Below are 22,266 nucleotides of genomic sequence, written 5' to 3'. Positions count from 1 at the left end.
AAGCCTCTTGTATAAATTTTACATCGTTTTCATTTGGTGGATAAATATTCATAAGAGTCCATAGTTCTGAAAAGATTTGACAATGTATAATTACATATCTTCCTGCAGAATCAATTAATACATTTTGTATTTTAATTGGTAAAGTTTTGCTGACCAAAATTGCAACTCCCCTCGCTTTTGAATTAAATGAAGCTGCTATAATATTTCTGACCCAATCTCTCTTTAATTTCTGATGTTCTATCTCTGTTAAATGTGTTTCTTGTATAAAAGCTATATCTATTTTCATTTTCTTAATGTATGTTAAAGTTCTTTTTCTTTTCACCGGTCCATTAAGCCCATTAACATTAAAACTTAAAAAATTCAGTAGATTAGTCATTATTTTTAACGGGGTTACTCCAGTCTATAATAATACATAATATTTTAGCTCTCATAGTACCTTGGGGAATTATTTTAAAATTCTCCATGTTGCTATGTGTCTCCCCTCTGATCATCCAGGCAAAGAAAGAAAGATAAAAGAAAAATAGATTATAAAGAAAAAAAAACAAAAAACCTCCCTGTTAATGTTGTAAATGAAAAAAAAACACAACATTACCCCCCTCCGTTGTACGGGTCATGGCAAACGCCATGATTACACATGTGAATCCCGTAGCGATCGATCCAAAGTTCCCCCAGCTCCCCCGTAACATGAAAAAAGTATATATAAGAGAAGAAAAAATAATATCACTACTCTCGATTAATATTTCTCAAATTTTTACCTTTCTCCCCTGTATCATATAATTAAAAGTATATTTAAATATTCTTCTGTCCTTAATGTCCATCAACTCACTTCAGTGTCCCCGTCTTCATCTTTAATCTGTTTCACTTTTAAATCTTTACTGTGTCTAGTGAATATTTGGGAGTTCTTGTGCAAACTCCTCTGCATCCCGATGATTAGTAAAAAATCTTCTTTTTCCGTCATCCAAAAAAATTATCAGTGTTGCCGGGTGGCGCAATATAAATTTATAACCCTTTTCCCATAAAACTTTTTTCGCTGGATTAGATTCCTTCTTTCTCTTCAAAAGGTCATAACTTATATCAGGATAGAAAAGAAATGCTTTCCCTTCTATCATCAATGGCTCATTTCTCTTTCTGGCACATTGAGCAGCTGCCTTCAGGATCTTTTCTTTATCTTGATATCTTAAGCATTTTATCAAGATTGGTCGTGGGTTTTGATCAGGTTGAGGTTTTGGTCTTAAGGCTCTGTGGACCCTTTCAATTTCAATCAACTGGGTTCCCTCTTCCATTTCCAAATTTTCCAGGATCCATTTTTTAAAAAATTTTATTGGATCCTCTCCCTCTATCCCTTCTTTAAGACCAACAATTTTAATATTATTTCGTCTACTAAAATTTTCAAGCATGTCTATTTTTTCCAACAGTCGTTTTCTTTCTGATGTCCAGGCAAGAATATTATCTTCCATTTTATTCACTCTATCAATAGTGCCTCCCGTTATTTCTTCCAGCTTTTTAACTTTCTTGTCCATTTTCTCCTGTTTTTTCACCATTTTATCAAACATAGTCTTCACATTTTTAATATCTTCTTTTATTATTTTTAATGTTTTTATTTCTTTTAATTCATGCATTATTTGCGCCAAAGCTTCTCTAAGGTCTCCAAAATATCTTCCACCTCCAACCTCTTCCTGTTGTTCTTCTTTTACCTCCTCATCTTCATCTGTATGTTCCAGAGAATCCAAATCCACCTCGGGTTCATTTTCACTTCCACTTCCAATCGTAGCTGGGATTTGTAGTTCAAATTGCTCATGTTTGTGCATGCCCTTTCCTTCGCGCACGCGCAGTTCCTGTTGTTCCTTCTTGGAGACTGTTGATGTTGCCGCCGATTCCTGTTCTGTATCGCCGGAGGTGAGATGCACTTGAGTCCGAGGCTTCTTCATGGTGGCCGGCCCAGCTTGTACTGTCTTCAAAGTAGTAGTTTTCTTCTTTGTCTGTTTAGGAGGCATATCTAAGGAAAATCCTGAGTAGTTTAGACGTAGTTTTTAGAAAATATTTACTTACTTTTCTTCACTTAAACATTAATTTATTAGTTTTTTACGGGAGAGCTGGATTTCCATGTCTCGATCCTACATCATCATGTGATGTCCCCCCATGTCATTAAATCCTTGGCAAACTTCTACAAATGTATGATGGAAATTGTATTGACTGGCTGCATTACAGCTTGGCATTGGAACTTCAATGCCTTTGGGTAGAAAGTCAGATAAAAGGTAGCGGATTCAGCTCAGTACATCATGGGTAAAGCCTTCTCAACCAGTTACTTTTTTGTAGATTTGTTGAGTATGCCCACAGGAAAAAGAATCTGTGGGCTGTATGTACTCTGATAATAAATTTTACTTTGTACTTTGAACTTTCACCTACAATTTGAAATACCTGAATGAATCAGAGCACAGAAGTACATAATGGCATACTTCTTTGATCCATTCCAAGGCTAAAATGATAGCAACCATCTCAGACATGAATACTGATACATTGATAATCTTTCCTTAATAACCATCTGAAACTTTGGAACATAAACCCAGAACCCCAAAATGACCTGTCACTGATCTTTTGAACCATCTGTGTAGATATGTAAGAAAACATACTATCTGCTTTGCATATGTATACTGCTGAACTTCCTGTGCCACTGATTTTCAATCATTCTTCATCTTGATCTTCCCTTGAGGGCTAAATCAACCACAGGCAGAGAGGAAAACCATGGAGGAATGACAGAAGGGCTAACACTGGGACCACATTCTGCATTAAACAACCCAAGATTTTATTCCCATTCATTTGCCATCCATCAAAAACTGAAGACCTTATGATTGCAATCTTCCTAACACTCTACTAATGTTGCCAATACTGGATGACCAACTTTATGTTCTCTTAGGTTACCCAACAAACCATTGGTAACCATAACCTGCATAGTTGTAAAGGTACTTCACTATTGCCAAAATTGGGGATGATTTAATAGCACAACATAAGCAATACATCCATGATCAAAGACAGATCTCATTAAAGCAATATATATTTGTTTAAGTGACTCCTACTCCTATGCGCACCCCATTCACACCCAACTAAGCACCTCAGCATCTTAAGGGCTTTTTTACACTTCTCCAGAATTTTACTCACATGCAGCTTTCATGTTATCCTTGTGCCCATCCGCATGCCTTGAAACTTTACACTGAATCTTGTTCAAAAGATTTACCATATTACTTGGGATCAATTGTAGGTGTAATGTTTCTTTTAGAAAAACAAATAATTTGAGTTTTTGCAACAGAAAATTTAAACCCCCACCAACTTCATCATTCCTCTACTTCATTAATAGCTGTCTGCATTTTCCTAACTATATAAATTTATATTCCTGCCTGTCTTTCACACTGCATCATTTAATAATTTGGAAATGAGGTAACATTTAAGAAAATGACATTAATTATAATATTAAGAAGGAGTGGGCTACACACACTCCCCTGTGGAGTTCCATTCTCTATCTCACATTTCTTAGAGAATGTTGTTTCCACCCTAACTTGTATCTTCTTATCACATAAAAAAATCTTGAATCCAATTAAATATTCTACCACCTATTCCCATTTTTTCCACTCAAGCAGGAACCCTTTTGTCCATGGTTTAATACTTGTGGGAGCTGCACTGGGAGGTAGTGATTCTGCTTTATCACACCAGCAGGGGGTCAGGACTAAGGAAAGTTAGGCACTGGGATTAAAGCTTGTTTGCTCCACTGTGCCAGTCTCATAGAACATGGGAAACAGCAGTGTAGAAATTAAAAGCTCTGAGTTTGTCCAGATTTCCAGCATCTGCAGTCTCTTGAAGTTGCACAGAAATTAATTTTGCATCAGTGAAGAAGAACAGTGCAAGTGTTTGAAAGGCACCCTGGGTCCCTAACAGCTTGTCACTTTAATTTTCCATCTGACTATAATTCCATCTTTGGCTCCAACATTGCTCCAATGAAGTTCAAAGTAACTTTGTTGAACTTCACCTAATTTTCTGATTTGGCACATACACCTTTCAAGACTCAACGCAGAAGTCAAAGATTTCCTGTTTTTACCGTGTAGTATTCCCAGCATTGAAAAACTCTATGATAAAAATTGTTACCTTCAAGGACATTTGGGATTAGTGCTAGATTTTGGCCTTGACAGTGAACCTCATAACAAACACCTGAAGGAAATAAACCCCCAGTTGTGATTGCTGAAGTATCCGTGTTTGCTTGGCAGGATGTATTATTTTGTTACTTCCCTTCTCTGTTTGTTTGGCCAGTGGATTATTGCATAAACTGCAGTTATTGCAAATTCAAACCAAAACACAAAAATCCTGCAAACCAGATAAGATCAGTGGCGAAAACAAAAACCCTAGTTAGAACTAAAAATCCAGAAAACACACAAAATACTGGAGGAACAGAAATTCTGGAAAGATGTCTTCACTACATTATCGGGTATTCTGAATCAGCACCTAGAACTTAACCCCTTAATTGCTCTGTTCGGTTTTTGGGGCGAGACAGATTTATGTCTGGGTCTGACCAAATGCCGAATACTATCCTTTGCCTCTCTCCTGGCGAGACGCTTGATCCTCCTTAGATGGAGAGATGTTGCCCTGCCCACTCATGCTCAATGGCTTAACGACATTATGGCCTGCTTGGACCTCGAAAAAATTAATTATTCAGTTCTTAATTCGGATCTAAAGTTCCATAAGGTCTGGGGACCTTTTATCGAGTACTTTCATAACCTTCCTCTTGACTAGGGTTTTTTTTTTCTTTTTCTTTTTTTCTTCTTCTTTTCGGTCCCTTGTTTTCAGCTCCCTTTTTCTTTTTTTTCTGGTAGTAGGCATTATTATCCTCTGTTACTAAGTGTATTCACAGTCTGGGAGTTTGGCTGTCCTGACTTATACTCTCTATATTGTGTGGTGGTTGGTCTGGAGTTGTTGTTTTTTTCTTGTGTTGTGGGGATTGGGGAGGACACTAAGCTCACTTATCTTTAATTTAGGTGTTTTTTTTTGTTAAATTCTCTTCGCTTGTAGCATATTGTTATTGTATGCTTAATCTTGCACTGTATTAATGCTCCCCACTGGGATTTGGGGCTTTTAATTTTGTAAAATGTTTTGAAAAACTAATTTTAAAAAATTAAAAAAAAAATACTGGAGGAACTCAGCAAGCCAGGCATCATCTATGGAGGGGAATAGACAGCCAACATTTTGGGAGTCTTGGCCCGAAAACTCAACTGCTTATTGTCCTCCATAGATTCTGCCTGGCTTGCTGAGTTCCTCCAACATTTTGTGTTTGTTGCACAAGATTACTAGCAGCCACAGAATCTCTTGTCTTTAAAATCAGGAAACAAATGTGTTTTAAGTTCCAGAGAGAGGAAGGGGTGGAGGGACAGAATGAATGTCAGTGATAGGGTGCTGACTGAAGTGTCAAAGGAATAATTACTTTAATAATACAGCAGATAGAACAGAAAATAAAAATGAAGCCAAAGTCTAGTCACATCTGTGGAAAAGGAGATTAAAGGGGTTATCTGAAATTGTTGAATTCAAAATTAAGTCCTGAGGGCTGTATGGACCAAGAAGAAAGATGAATAATTTATGTTGGGCGTTGCTGGAAAAACGTAGGAATCCTAACATATCAGAATTTGTTTGGAGTGAAGAATTACAGTGGCGGGGTCTCATTTCCTGCAAGGACAAGGTATTCTGAAGGGACCATTTTCTCTCTCAATCTCATGTCCGCTTTTTCATTTCCACCAACCATTCCCCAGACCACTTTTCCATGCAACAGTTGAAGATTCAGAACCTGTCCTTTTATAGCTTCCTTTCCTATCTTTCAGAGGTTCAGGCAATCCCTCCAGGTGAAGCACGTTTCACTAGGATTTCTCCTGCTTTAGTGGGTTACAATTAGTGCTCATGATCTGGGCCTCTGTCCTTGCAGAACCCAAATGCAGATTTGATGGCCGTTTATTTAAACATTTTTGTTCAGTGTGCGTTATCCATGTCCTATTCCTTCCTCCATCAGTTGCTTATCCGATATCCTCTTAAATTTATCATTAGTGTTCCCTAAGAGTAATCATAGTGAGAGTGGGCTTGCATTTTTTCCTGTATTGATAATTTGTATTTGATTTTTAAAGGCACCTGATTTGTAAAGATGAAGGGTGTCTTGTGGATGTTGAGCCGTCCAACCTGCTGCTTGACGAGACCCATTTGTGGGTGGCACCGTTTACTGAAGCCAAATGGAAGACAAGCACTGAAATGCAACAGAAATATTTACAGTGAGACAGGAATATGGGAGAGAGACTATCGACCCCAGACTCGAAAAAGTGTAGAAGGATATTGGCAATCAAGAATAAAGGAACAATTTCAAATTATTTCGGAAACTGATGTAAGTATTTCACTTTCACAGAAAAACATACAAAATGTTTCTGGAGTTGTGTCTGGTGCTCTCGATACAGCCTCTACATTGGTGAGACCCGTTGTAAATTGGGGCACCACTTCATTGAACACCTCCGCTCCATCTGCCAAAGCGAAACGTACTGATGGCCCAACATTTTAATTTCTGTTTCCCATTCCTGTTCTGACATGACAGTCTATGGCCCCTTCTTGTGCAATGATGAGGCCACTCTCAGGGTGGAGGAGCAACACCTTATATTCTGTCTAGCTAGTCTCCAACCTGATGGCATGAATGTCAATTTCTCCTTACAGTAAAAACAAAAATTCCCTCCCCCTTCCCTCTTCTTCTATTCCACACTCTAGCCTACTACATCTTCTCACTTGCCTGTTACCTCCCCCTGGGTCCCCTCCTCCTTCCCTTTCTCCTGTGGTCCACTCTCCTCTCCCATCAGATTCCTTCCTCTCAAGCTCTTTACCTTTCCCACGCACCTGCCTTCACCTTTCACCTTCTAGCTATCCTCCTTCCCTCCCCAAACCGTTTTATTCTGGTGTCTTCCCCCTTCCTTTCCAGTCCTGAAGAAGGGTCTTGGCTGGAAATGTCAACTATTTGTTCATTTCCATGAGTGTTGTCTGACTTGCTGAGCTCCTGCAGCATTTCGTGTGTGTGTTGATACAGAATGTTTGCAGGTTTGATGCACAATCATGTGTCAAACTGAGATTAAGATAGGAAAGAATGTAGAAGCAAAAATAGCCATTCAGCTCCTAGAATCTGAAGCATGGGCTGTAAATGTAAATGGGCAGTAAACTTGCCAGTTCCAGTCAAGCCCTGAATTTTCTCTGTTCTTGCCGAATAATTTACCAATGCATAGGCAATTAATGAGCTTGAAGCCCAGGTGCGAATGGGTAACTATGATGTTGTTGGGATAACGGAGACATGGCTGCAGGGAGATCAGACCTGGGAAATGAATGTACAAGGGTATACGTGCTATTGTAGGGACAGAAATGTGGGCAGAGGGGGTGGGGTGGCCCTGTTGGTGAGGAATGAGATTCAGTCCTTTGCAAGGGGGGACATAAGGTCAGGGTTATTCAAGAAGGAGCTAGATAGGTATCTTATGGATAGGGGAATCAAAGGATATGGGGACAAGGCAGGAACTGGGTATTGATAGTAATTGATCAGCCATGATCTCAAAATGGCGGTGCAGGCTCAAAGGGCCGAATGGTCTACTTCTGCACCTATTGTCTATTGTCTATTGTTCTACCAAGCCTTACCAGATATGGACTGTGCAAAAGACAAAGATCCAGTTGAGATGAAATATAAAACAAAAACTGCTTAAAACACTTAGCAAATTGGACACATAAAAGGAACAAAATAAACAATTAAGGTCATCGGCTTTTCGTCACAACTGGGAAATACTACAAATAAAACATTTTAGTTACAGAAAAAGTGGGGTGGGTTAGAGGGGGGAAGAGTTGACTGGAGGGTCACTTTGCAGAACAGCTCTCTTCAGACCCCAAAAGTAACCACAAACTTCCAGTTGCTTGTCACTTCAATCTTCCATTCCACTTTGACCTTTGTTCTTAGCCTCTGGTACTGTTGTAATGAAGGTTGAAATAATTTTGAAGATTAGCACCTCATCTTCAGGTTTAGTGCATTACACACTTCAGGATTCAACACTAAATTCAAGAGTTTCCCAGATTATCAGCATTCTGGTTTGTACACTACCTCCAGCAGTCATTGATTTTTCAGTTATTGTTTTAAGTCAATGACCTTTTAACAGCAGAACGCGTACATGTTCAACTAAATTTATTTTAGGTTTTAAGAACAGAGGGTTTGGCTTTGATTTAAATAGAATTTATTTATTTATGTGGCTTATAGACTTGATTGAAAATAGCACTTGTAACTAGTTATCTGATGAGGTGCCGCAAGTTAAATAGATATATATATAATTACCTTGCATTTTCTATCATGGTAATTTTTTAATGTACATACTGTTACTAGTTTCCATTGAAGCTTTATAAGCTTAAAACAGAATTATTGTTCTCTAATATTTCATGCATTATTTTTCTCATAGAAATCAAAGCCAAAGTGTTACGTGCTTTCGATGTTCCCATATCCTTCTGGGAAGCTCCATATGGGGCATGTTCGAGTGTACACCATCAGTGACACCATGGCTCATTTCCAGAGAATGCGTGGCTATCAGGTAATTTGATTGCTTTGGAATATCTGTCTGGTTTAAAATGGTAACAGCAGTTTGTATGTTTATTTGGAGATATTGTCATTTGTCATTTTCAGCCTGTAGGGAGATAAAGGAGTGATCCTTCTTGTTCACTTGTTAAAACTTATATGATCACACCCAACAGATTAGCCTTGTATTAAGCCAAGATATACCAATTTACTGACCTCATCATTTATGGTTTCACATGGTTTAATTTTTCCACCCCTCTGCATATTAAAAAATGTTTGATTTATACATTTTAATACTTCTTATGAAAATCCCTTGACCTGATATATTAATTTTTTTTTCTCTTGACATATGCTGTGCAAACCTGCTGAACACTTCAAGCATTTTCTCTTTCAGGTCATTAGAGTTTGCCCCTTTCTGCTTCTCAGCTCACATTGTATTAGTATGATGTTTCTACTTCTGCACTGACATATATGCTGTCTTACTATTTCTCTCATTTCGTTTCAAGAGCACTGATTAATGCAGTTGAATTGCTTATCCATTTTGCTAATCATCTTATCTCAAACAGTTTGGTTTTAAATTCAAGCCATAGCGAGGATATAGCATGGGAACTGGTTTCTCCACTCAGAGTCCATACTGACCATCAAGCACTCATTCACAATAATTCTATGTAAATTCAATTTTATTGTCCCCACCCTCCCTTTAACTCCTCTGAGTTTACACCACTCATTTTACAGTGGTCAGTTAACCTATCAGCTGCATATCTTTGGGATATGGAAGGAAGCCAGAGCTCCCAGAGCAACAGTGCGTATGTGCAAACTGCAGGGAGACAGCAGAATTGAACCCAGTGCTGTAAGCAGTGGCTCTACTGCTGTGTCACCCAATTTATTGTTATATTGCTTTTGTTAGCCTCTCCTAAATGTGCAAGTGTTGTCTAGAGTTGTTAGTAATTAATCACCGCTGTTTTTCTGAAATCTCCTTTTAATTTATACATCCCTGTTATTGCGATGAGTCTAGACGCTGACTAATCCCTGCACAATGGTCCAAAGGTTCTCTGATTTCAGCAGAGCAGATCACCAGCCTGAGACATTGTTCGGAAATAGTGACTCTCCACAAAGCTGAAAATAACTGACATAATTAGATAAGTCCTGTCAAGACAGATGCTTCAAAAATACTTCATCGTTGAAATATTCTCCACTTTGCAAATGTCTTCTTCAAGCTTGATTGAATTTCTTTGGACTGAAATCTGTACTTTAAAAAATTGAGTAATCCTTATCCAGGTAATGTACTAGAAAAATGTCCAGCCAATTGACAATTAATACAAATGGGTTGATATCATATTGTGATATCATTATAAAAGACATTGTGAAAAGGACAGTAAATGTGTTTAGATTTGGCAGTATCTGTTTAAAAAAAAGGTAACCATATTTTACAAGATCCCGCATTCTTAAATAAAAAGTTAAAGTTTTAAGATTATCTAATGTCATTTGCAGTACATAAATGTAGTTGAGAATGAAATCTTTGTTACCCCGGATCCAGTGCAACACAATACGATAAGGAACACAGTAATAAACAAAACACCCGAGGCGAGGGATGGGCCGGTTCAGCTTCCTGTTCCACTCTGCACTGAACTAAGAGTCTGTGGACAAACTCTCCTTGTGGACCAGCTCAGAATGCTGTTTGTTTGCATGATTTGTTTTTTTTTTCTCTCTGCATATTGGGTTTTTGATGGTCTTTTAAAATTTTTTTGGGTTTCTTTGTTTCATGGCTGCCTGTTAGGAGACAAACCCTACGTAAATACGGTTGTATAATGCATACATACTTTGATAATAAATGTACTTTGATCTTTGAAATAGATGAGATAGCTTATTTGATGAGTAATTGTATGTCCGTGAAGTGATGCTAGACACAGGAGTATCTGTACTAAGGTGACTCTGACAGGAAATGGTGGTGGGGGTGGGTTGGAGGTGTTGATAAGCCTGACTGCTTTTGGAAAGTAACTGTCTTGAGTAACTGGTGGTCCTGATGTGGATGCTACGCAATCTTTTCCCTGATGGGAGTGGGACAAACAGTTCATGAGCAACGTGGGTGACAAATACCCAGGATATTTACAGTCAACTGAATTTCTTGGCAGATGTAGCAAAGTACAATTTATGTTGTTTTATATAAATAAATATAAAATACCGACTGACCAGCCAGTGGTGTAATGGCATCCATTTTGGACCATGAGGCCAGTGGTCCCGGGTTCGAATCCAGCCAGCACCTTGCATGCTTTCTATTTGTGCTGGGTGGAGCAAATGCTAAGGAAATGGCAAGGTTGCCACCTGAAACACCACAAAGTGCAGAGAGGAACAACAAAAACAATATTGCAATTCCCTTTTATTAATTTCTCAGGAGACAGATTCTCCTTTGACAACTTCTACAAACCCACTGATTCCCAGTTTCCTCAACTACAACTCTTGTCACTCTGTCTCTCGCGTGGAAGCAAGTCTGTTCTCTCTGTTCCTCGGAGGAAAAGATGAGGCTTTCCACTCCTGGACATCTGAGATGTCTTTCTTTTGAAAATGAGGTCTCCCCCTCCAATGATTTGATGCAGCCCTCACACAGATTGCTTCTATTTCCCATATGTCTGCCCTCACCCCATTCCCGCCACCTCTCCCCTGCCAACCCAGACATAGCAGAAATAGGGTTCTTGTCCTCACCTATCACCACATGAGCCTATGGAGCAAACATATTCTCTGGAACTTCCACAATCTCCATATGGAATCCCCCACCAGGCCTTTCTCACCCCTCCCCTCCCCTCCCCCTTTCACGGAGATCGCTCTTTCCTTAACTCCCTTGCCCACTCATCCCTCCCCACCGATCCTCCTCCAGGCATGTTTCCCTGCCATCACGCTAAGTGTTACGCCAGCCCCTGCACCTCCTCCATCAACACCATTCAGGGCCCTAAACAGTCATTCGCACGTGAATTTGTCAGTGTCATTTACTGCACCCAAGCCACCTCTTTTGCGTTGGTGAGGTCCAAGACAATCTGCAGGAAGTTGCTTCATCGAGTTGCCTTATCAGTCAGAATCTCCCAGTGGCCAGCTATTTTAATGCATCTTCCCATTCACATGCTGACATGTCTGACCACAACCTCGTCTACTATTGGGTTGAGATGATACATAGATTAGAGGAACACCATCTCATATTCAACTGTGGTAGTTTGACTTGACAGCATCAACATTGATTTCTCTGACTTCCGGTAACCTCTGCCCTCTGTTCCCCTTTTATTCCTTTATCCCACTAGCCCCATTACCCTAGTTTTTTCTTTCCTCTGACCTACCCATCATTCATACTTCCCCCCCCCCCCCTCCAGTTCCCTTCCTCACCTCCTTCCTTTGATTCCATGGGTCACTGTCCTCTCCTGTCAGATTCCATCTTCTTCAGTCCTTTGTCACCTCCACCTATCACCTGGCAGCTTCTTACATCATTCCCATCACCCCCATCCTCCCCTCCCTCATGTCTCATTCCACCTCTTCTCCCCACCTTTTTGTACTGGCTTTGCTCCTTGGCTTCTCTTTCTTTCCAGTTCTGATGACGGGTCTCATCTTGAAATGGCAACTGCCCAATTTCCCCTGTAGCTGCAGTCTGACTTGCTGAGTTCCTCAAGTATTTTATGTGTTGTTTCAGTACAATAGAATCTTTTTAATGATACTATTGGAAACTAAAAGCCAGAATCTACAAGAAATACAAATGGATGGCTAAGATACAGCAGAGTCATTGGAACATTCCCAAGCTGCTGTAATTACTAAACACAATCAGATTTTCCCTTCTTACCCTAACTTCTGCACACTGCAAATGTAAATTCATTCTCCCACTAATCTAACCTGCCTTTAGTAGGTTGTCCACAGCAGAAGTTCAATCCTTTATATTATTTGTTTCTTAACTGAAGTGAAAAGCCCATAGTTTTCTCAGCCTTTGTATAACAGAGGATTTTTAAAGCTGGTTTTATCCAGTAACACTTTTCAGAACCACTGTTTTCCCGCTCTGCAGGATGGCCAAAGCTGGGCACAATATCACAAACACAAGAAAATCTGCAGATGCTGGAAATCCAAGGCAACACACACAAAATGCTGGAGAAATGCAGCAGGCCAGGCAGCATCTATGGAAAAGAGTAAGTAGTCAACTTTTTGGGCTGAGACCCTTCACCAGGACGAGGGGTCTTGGCCTGAAACCCTCGACCGTTTGCTCTTTTCCATAGATGCTGCCTGGCCTGCTGAGTTCATTCAGCATTTTGTCTTGGGCACAATATTTTTTAATGTGGTCTGGCAATCATAAAGGGAGGAAGAATAATCTTTCTATTACTTTGTTCCACAATACATCTTCGCATATTAGCTCTTCCAGTAGCCGGTATAATTGGACATGGAAATTTAGTGACTCATACACTATAGCCTCAAGTCTTTCCTTCCTTCTTCCCTCAGCAGCTTTAGTTTGCTTTATACTTAATCAATCAGCTTGGAGACGGGCCTTACCATAATCTTGCTGTTAAACTTATCTATGCTGAAAGCCAATTAACACATGCAGATCCATTTTCCATTCTCACTTCGAACAATGCCTGTATTCTGTTCTGATCACGTACACTCCCAATAGTGCACACATCTTTCATGCCCTCCTTATAGTTTCTCTCAGTATTTCTGCAATTTGTTTCTCCTTTTCCTTCCACAAAATGCATTATCAGATTAATGTGCATTTTATCAATGGACGATCCACATTGGCCTATTTTGTGTTATAGGTTTTCTATGTTTCTAAATTACTGATAAGTATGAGGCACAGTAGCTCTCCTCTGATTTTTGCTGCACTCCATATGCAGTTGTTCCTCACATAAAACCACTGGAAATCTGTTGAATCCACAAGGGAGAAGAATCTGATTTCATATCTAGCCCAGTATCTGATTAACAATCTCAAAAGCTCGGACCCTTCTGTTCACGTTGTGGGGCAAACAAACCGAGGTCCCCATGAAGTATAAACCATGGGAAACATGGCCTGCAAAACAGGGACCATTTTCTTTCATTCTGAATTCTGCAGCCCAATTTATCATGAGTTCACTATTTCAAATACGAACTACTTATTGCATGATAGCATCAACTGTTAATGCTCAGTGAGTAACATGGCATCATCCTCAATAATGGGGATTAATGTCAAGCAGGCCATTTGATATCGCTGACATATTTTAGGATTCTGCAGAAATATAAACAACAGAAAGGAAAGCAGCCTGAAGGTACATGAAGGCAATAAGAACAAAGTCCAAATGATAAATAATACTTAAGATACTATATAAAACTGCAGCTAAAATGAAATATTATAGGCAATAAAACCAAACTAATTAACAAAAGCAAATGCTTAATAAGTTTATTAAATATAACAAAAACAGAAGGGAGGATATAGTCTCAAAAGGTTCCAAGGGCATTTTTTACACTGATTGCTAATGTTGTCTGTAGTAAATAGCCTTAAGTATTTTTAAACATCTTTTTAGTAATTACCATGTTTGTTTAGGCAGTTATCTCGGGAGATAGTACTGAATCCAACATGATTTATAAAAGGTACCTATATGTGATGTAAATAAATAATAAAGGGTATCTATTTAGTGGCAAAGCAGAATTATCTTGTTCGAAATCTCAAACAAGTTTTCCTTCCTTGAGAAAGAGATCAGTTGTCTTTCCAGTTTCTGAGCTTTTGTGCTGTGGTATTTGGTAGAAGGCAACACGAAAAGGAGGAGGACAAAAAACTCATCTTAAAAAAAGTCCTCTTATTCCTTGGCATCTCTTTTGGGACCAATCTGACCAGCAAAACACTGCTGTGCCATTCTCACAGAACCCCAAGACAATAACGTAAGTAAATGAGAAGGCCTTTTACATCATTTTCAAACCAAATGATAAATTCAGGTATGTAAATGAGGGTGCTTGGTAGTTCCACAATTTCTGATAACACAATTTCTGTGTTATCAAACTTTGTTTAATATACAGCAAGTCCAGACATTTTACTATCTAAATGCAGGTTCTTGTTCAGCAACTAAGGTTGCTAAGATCTCAATAGAGCAGGATGTTCGAAGGGAAATAAGAACCATATCTGATGATCTAGGAAGAACAACACATCCAGCGATGAAAAGTAACTAGGAAGAATTAGATAACGTAAGCTCCTGTTGCTTGGCTGCTGTGAATGCCCTGGGCAGGCCTTACTTAGAAATGCCATGGAAATTTTACCTGTAGGTTTTGATTTATAGGGCTACAAACACTTCTCTGCGTGTTCTCTGAACTGAAACACTTATAGATGAAATTAATGTTCAGCAAATTATCATCCCTTATTAATATAGAATCATTATGCAACTATATAATAGTTGTCTTGCAAAAATAAAACATATCCAATCATGGAAATGTTCCCGGATTTGAATTCCTGTGCATGCAGAAGAAACACTGATCATATCATAAAGTAACAAAATGTAACTTAGAAAAATATGTTAATTTATTTTAAGCCAACTTTTAAGTTTCATTAAACAAATCCTTTGAGCTTTTAAAAAATGTTTTCATGGGATATTGGTATCACCATCAATATTAGAGTTTGTTATCCATTCTTTATTGCTCCTGAACTGAACATTATTTCAGAGGATATTTAACACTTGGTCTCATTGCTTTGAGTATGGAGTCCAATAAAGATCAGATTGAGCTGTGGCATATTTCCTTCCCTGAAGCATGTCAGTGAACCACATAGGTTTTTATAACAATCTACAAGTGTTTTGGCTAATTTTACTGACTCTTGTTTTTCTTTCTGAATTAGCCAAGACAAGTTCTCTTTCTAATGTTTTGAAAAGACTTATTCAAAGTACATTTATTATCAAAGTACGTATACAGAATACAACTCTGAGATTCATCCTCCCATAGGCAGAAGAGTATCTTAGCAATGAGAGGCTGTTAAAAATACTAGTCTTTGACTGTGAACTTCACAGACCACTGAAAATACATTTAAAAGAAAAACATATTTATGTTACGAATAGGAAGGTTTGTAATCTGGTTGTCTCATTTGCAGGTCTTGCATCCAATGGGATGGGATGCTTTTGGCTTGCCAGCGGAAAATGCTGCAATTGAGCGTGGCTTGGATCCAGAAGAGTGGACAAAAAGGTAAGGCAAGGGAATACACTTGCATCATTCTGCAAATGTATACAGCTGAACTATTTTGTACTTCCTTTTTTTATTAGAATGATATCCAGTATATTCTTGGAGGTGTGGTTATACACTGTCACCCTGAAACACAGTTGTCTCTCAGGCAAAGGCTCTCCCACAGCAATGTTAGGTATGGATTTTGGGTATATTTATCCTGCAGCTGTGATGAAGTGGCAGTGGATTTCCAAATCATGATGGTGCATGTCTGTTGGGGGTTGGGGAGGAATTTGCTGTCCATTCATCGGTTATGCCAGTCAGTAGAGATTTCAGCTTTTGGAAGTTGCTGTTGCAGTAGCCTTGGTAATAATAGTACAAATGTGTTTATAGTGAAGCCAAACATACAATAGAAGAATATTGCAAAAAACAAAATAACTTTGGGAAAACTGAAATAAAAAACAGAAACCGCCAGGGATACGTAGCATATGAGTTAGCATTGTGGAAAGAGAAGCAGAGTTCTGATGAAAGTTAACTTCATTTTCTACACCGATGCTGCTAATCATATTGAGAATCTTTAGCAATTTCTGTTTTTATATTGGAAGTATGAAGGGTTAGAGCATATTAGTGTGAGCATAGACTCTAATTTATTCATATAAACTTTTAAAATATTCACCTAAATGTTTTAATTAATATTTTTAAAGTTTATATGACTAAATTGGGGTGGTGTAGCGATTAGCGTGCACTATTACGGCTCAGGGTGTCCTGGAATTTGGAGTTCAATTCCGGCACCATTCTGTAAGGAATCTCTGTGCTCCCTGTGCTCCCCAGGTGCTCTGGTTTCCTAGCACAGTCCAAAGACCTACTGGGTTGGTTACTTGGTCATTGTAAGTTGTCCCATGTTTAGGTTAGGGTTAATTGGGGTTGTGGGCTTGCTGAGGCAGCATGGCTCGAAGGACCACAAGGGCCTACTCCGCACTATCACTAAATAAATAAATAAATGATAGGTGAGGCTGAATGTGTTGTTTCTCTGCCATGAATTCTGTGTAATATACTGAAAATTTCTCCCCTGCCCATTCAACGATGAAGACTTCTGCTGTTAAGAACTCAAATCATCTGTGGCCACAAAAGACGTTCATCCCTTGGTTGGAGTCTTTTTACATGCACTTGTCAGTTGTGTTGCAGTTTGGCTGTGTGGCAAAATCATTTCCTTGAGCTACTATCTTAACTTCAATACAGGTTAGATGCTTGGTAGAGTTTGCATTTCTTCACAAATGTTGCTGCTGCCACCAAGGCTTCTGTTGAAAGAAGGCTATTAGGATAAGTTGGTGGCATGGTAGCGTAGCAGTCAGCATAACTCTATTACAGCACCAGCGACCTGGGTTCAAATGCCACCACTCTCTGTAAGGGTTTCCTTCACATTCCAAAGAAGTACAGCTTCATTGGTCACATGGGTGTAATTGGGTGGAGTGAGCTCATTGGGTCAGAATGGCCTGATACCATGCTATATATCTGAAAAAGTATGAGGGGTGATTGATAAGTTCGTGGCCTAAGGTAGAAGGGGTCAGTTTTAGAAAACCTAGCATATTTATTTTTCAACATAGTCCCCTCCTACATTTACACAGTTAGTCCAGCGGTCATGGAGCATACGGATCTTGGACCTCCAGGAAGTGTCCACAGCATGGGTGATTGATGAGTTCGTGGCCTAAGACAGAAGGAGATGAGTTATACAGCTCTTGTTACATGCACATGCAGTTCAACTCTTTGAGTGATTATGCAGAAAGTTGAAGTTAATAACTCAACAGGGGTGATTGATAAGTTTGTGGCCTAAGGTAGAAGGAAATGTTATTAACTTCAAACTTTCTGCATAATCACTCAAAGAGTTGACCTGCATGTGCATGTAATGAGAGCTGTATAACTCATCTCCTTCTACTTTAGGCCACGAACTTATCCATCAGTCATCTGTGGACACTTTCTGGAGGTCCAAGATCCGTATGCTCCACGACCGCTGGACTAAGTGTGTAAATGTAGGAGAGGACTATGTTGAAAAATAAATGTGCTAGGTTTTCTAAAATTGACTCCTTCTACCTTAGGCCCCGAACTTATCAATCACCCCTCGTATGTGAAGGCCATGCTGATGTGCTGCTTTAATTTACATTTTAGTGAATTTTTTCAAATGTTTATAGGAATAAATCAGAATCAGGTTTATTATCACCGGCATGTGTCGTGAAATTTGTTAACTTAGCGGCAGCAGTTCAATGCAATGCATAATATAGAAGAAAAAAATAAGTAAATCAATTACAGTATACGTGTATTGAGTAAATTAAAATGGTGCAAAAACAGAAATAATATATAATAAAAAGGTAAGGTAGTGTTTAAGGATTCAATCTCCATTTAGGAATCGGATGGCAGAGAGGAAGAAACTGTTCCTGAATCACTGAGTGTGTGCCTTCAGGCTTCTGTACCTCCTATCTGGTGGTAACAGTGAGAAAAGGGCATGCCCTTGGTGCTGAAGGTCCTTAATAACGTATGCTGCCTTTCTGAGACACCGCTCCCTGAAGATGTCCTGGGTACTTTGTACGCTAGTACCCAAGATGGAGCCGACTATATTTACAACCCTCTGTTATTGTACTGTTGCAACTGAATTAGAAGGACAATGTAACTTCTTAATATTTTCAACAGGGTCTGTTTAGCTTAATATTATGTGTGGAATCTAATATTACTAAGATGGTCTTGGGATTCCGAAACTTGATATCAACATATGTAGATGTAAGCTGAGCACAAACTTGCCGATGATTCCATCATGTGGAGGGCTAAAGATAAAAGGCAAGGAAAGGTTCAGCCTGTGCTTTTGGAAAGCTCTGAAGATAATTGGATAAGGGAAGGGGAGAATGTTAAAGATGTTTATGATCTGTCTGCACTAAAACAGTATATTCCCCCAAGAGAACACTTCTTCATGAAACTAGATAACTTATAAGATTTTTATATTTCCAGAGGGGTACCAGCAACTATTAACATTTATTGAAAGATTGTATTCCATAGCAGTAACCCACTGATTAAAAAAAACTTTAAACAGCTGCTTTTGCCACTTTTACTGTACAATTTATAGTAATTTTGTGTGCAAGTATAGCACAATACAAATGCATAAGCTATATCTACAAGTCAGGAAACAAAGTTTTCCTTTTTAGATAATTGTCCTGTGATCCTCGAACTATTACGAAACACTTTTGGGAAAGAATCACCAATAATTCAAGCATAACCTGCTTTGCAGTTCCTGAGCATCATCAGTTCAACTTAAAAGGAAAAGGAAGGAACTTTATATTAGAGGGACCAACCTATGTTTTGGATTAGTCATAGTTGTGTGTTAGGTCTTCATTTTAGTGTATTTTGCATTTTGCAAGGTTATGTGCCTTTGTAAGTTGGAGAATGTCATGGGTTTAAAAAGTGCCAGAAGGAAGTGTGGTTGAGTTGTCATAGTGCAACCTGTAGGTTGTTCACACTGCACCTACAGCATTGGTAGTGGGAAAGACAAACTCCTGTATCGTGGATGCTGTTGAGCTATTTGAATGTTGTTGCAGTTGCTCTCAACCCTTTCAGTGAACAATCCTTCCACTTTATGCTAATTTTTACATTGTAGTTAGAAGGAAGGCTCTGAGGTGAATGATGCACTATAGAATTTCAATTATTTACCTGATTTGACATCCTAGGAAATCTTTGGCTTGAAATATCTGAATCTGCGGTGTGCGGACTATTGGGTGCATTTTCATGTCAGTTTCTACAAGCAATAAACTTAATTGAAGTGCATTTGTATGTATACCAACAAAATATAACTAAGTGTCATTAAATATATTTTTCTTTCTAGTAATATTGCACACATGAAAGAGCAACTTCATGGACTTGGACTGTGTTTTGATTGGAATAAGGTGAGTGATGACATTGGTGAGGAGTTAGTTTTGAAATTGTTTTTAAAAAATAATGAAAATCGTCAAGCTAGGTTAAAAACCACAGGAGAAACATGAGAATACATAGTAGAGCTGCTCCCTCACCCCTCTATCTACAATAGTTGTATGGTCATAAAATAGTGGACAAAAATAATAAAGTATGTATGATGGATCACCACAAGGTGTGGAATCAAATAATCATCTTTCTCAATTTTCTGCCTTGTTTCCATGCTGAGTTGTGTAAATGTCATTTTCGAACTTGTTATATAACACTGATGGAGTGTAAACTGTGTAAAACCACAAACAAGTAAACAAGACATAAACAAAAACAAAAGTTTAAGTATTAAAATAATCTTAAAGGGCTTACAGGACCATGGTGTTCACATATCTAGATAATCAAAGCAAGCAATTTATGGAAATCTGTTTGCAATCATAGTTAGTCCTGGGATCCATTTCCTTTTTTTTGTATTAAATGTTTTATAATCTTAATACTACGAAAGGCTACAGAAGACAGTTCCAGAATTTTATAATCTTTCTAATAATTCTAGAAATGCACACAACAAACTTAAATAGATAGCAACAAGCTTCCTGGTAATTTTCCTGTAATATTGCTGACTGAGGAGTAAATATATCCCAGGACACCAATGTTTCTCTGTTCTTCTTTGTAATTGTACTGTGTGATGTTTTGTGTTTTCCTGAGAGATTTGAAGAAGTTTCGGTTTGACACCTCAGCCAAAAGATAATGTAACACTTCCTCAATACTGTGACAGAGTGCCAGCCTGGATTTTTATGCTAGTCACCGGAATTGAAATTCAGCCTGTAACCCTCTGTCTTACCACAGAGTCGTGTCTCATACAGAGCTGTGCAAAAAGCTTGCACGTGTACAGCAGGCTAAATATTCTTTATTTTGTTGAAAGGTTATCTTATTGTGATTGTCAAGTGCATATGTGATCATTTAAAATAAGTTGTAATTTTGTTTTCCTATGCTTTGATCTCTTCTTTTTTTCCTTTTAGGAAGTGACCACCAGTCAATCTGATTATTACAAGTGGACACAATTCCTCTTCCTCAAGCTGTTTGTGGCTGGCATGGCTTATCAAAAGGAAGTGAGTTGCAGTCAGATTTTATTTATTCAGCAATGAAATATGAGCATGAATTATAAGGCCCACATTTGTTGCATTCGCAAATGTTCATCCATTAAATAACTTGATGTTCTTTGTATGCTATTAATAGTCAACCACAGGTAGGACTGAGAATACTGCATTTTTCCTTCTCAAGGAGACACGAGATAAACAAAATTACGAGGGCTATCAGAAGGGTAAATGCATGCAGGCTTTTTCCACTGAGGTTGTGTGAGACTAGAACTAGAGGTCATGGATGAAAGGTGAAATGCTTAAGGGTAACATGAGAGGGAACTGTCAGCGAGCTGCCAGTGAAAGTGGTGGTGCCTGTTTGATTTCAACATTTAAGAGAAATTTGAATAGGGACATGGATGGGAGTGGTATATGGAGGGCTATGATCTGGGTGCAGATCGATGGGACGAGGCAGATTAGTAGTCTGGCATGGACTAGATGGGTTGAAAGGCCTGTTTCTGTGCTGTAGTATTCTATGGCTCTCAGATTCTATGTCTAAACCTGGATGGATGTTTAACAACTGTTTTATGGTAAATCATTATTGTTTTTCTTTTTATTCCCGACTTATTGAATTAATAATTCTTTAGATAGCATGGCGAGATTGTATCATGTGGTTTTGTATCAAAATCTTCAGACAGGATGTTCATTAACTTTTTCTCTTAGTTCTTATTCCAATGGAGTGAGGCAAATATTTCAAAAAACATTACTCATGCAATTTGTAGCTTTGAAATCATTCAACACATCTTATTTATTACAGAACAGATGGATGATCTGTGACTCATTGTGATGGTATTATCTATCTTAGGGTTTATTTGTGCTATTCCTGTTGGCTGTTAGTTCAGATTTTTCTGACTCTCAGTGTATGGAAATATCTGTATTAGTGAGTCGTGATGTTGCCTGTTAGACACAGACACATCAAGGAGAGGAAACTGAGAATTTCATTTGAAGGTTAGGGTTCCCTGAAGGTTAACCTGCAGGTTGAGTCGGAGGTAAGGAAGGCAAATGCAATGTTAGCATTTATTTTGAGAGGGCTAGAATATAGACTATTGAATGTTGAAAGGCCTCAATAGAGTGGATGTGGAGAGGATGTTTCCTATAGTGGGGGAGTCTTAAGACTGGAGGACACATCCTCAGAATAGAGGGGTGTCCTTTTAGAACCTTTTAGGAGGAATTTCATTGAATCTGTGGAATCTGCGGACACTAAGTCATTCAGTATATTTAAGACAGAGGTTGATAGATTTTTTTTTATATACAATTTTTTTTATTGAATTTTCAAATGGTTACAGAAGGAAAAAAAATTATCAACCCTTCCCCCCTCCCCTTAACCCCTCCCCACTAGCATATCCCTGTAGAAAGAGAAAAAAAAGAGGAAAAGAAAGAAAGAAAGAATGTCTGGATATCGGAAGATCCCCACATGCTCCATGGAGTTCATAATAGCTTTAGTATATATATTTATTTCTTAACCCCAAATAA

At 38.6% G+C, this 22,266-nt stretch overlaps 1 protein-coding gene across 2 annotated transcripts in view; it reads left to right on the top strand.

Annotated features, from left to right (window-relative positions):
* lars2 (leucyl-tRNA synthetase 2, mitochondrial) overlaps positions 1-22,266 on the top strand; it is a 94,898-nt gene that overhangs the window by 5,567 nt on the left and 67,065 nt on the right. For both annotated transcript variants that reach the window (XM_073024326.1, XM_073024325.1), the window contains exons 2-6: positions 6,150-6,400; positions 8,481-8,609; positions 15,654-15,745; positions 19,584-19,644; positions 20,677-20,766. In XM_073024326.1, the coding sequence (XP_072880427.1) occupies positions 6,167-6,400; positions 8,481-8,609; positions 15,654-15,745; positions 19,584-19,644; positions 20,677-20,766 (606 nt within the window). In that variant the 5' untranslated portion in view covers positions 6,150-6,166. The remainder of the gene's footprint in view (positions 1-6,149; positions 6,401-8,480; positions 8,610-15,653; positions 15,746-19,583; positions 19,645-20,676; positions 20,767-22,266) is intronic.

This window comes from Hemitrygon akajei, chromosome 20, assembly GCF_048418815.1.
Source record: "Hemitrygon akajei chromosome 20, sHemAka1.3, whole genome shotgun sequence".
In the NCBI taxonomy this organism is placed as follows: Eukaryota; Metazoa; Chordata; class Chondrichthyes; order Myliobatiformes; family Dasyatidae; genus Hemitrygon; species Hemitrygon akajei.
This window is presented reverse-complemented; position numbering and strand designations above follow the sequence as displayed.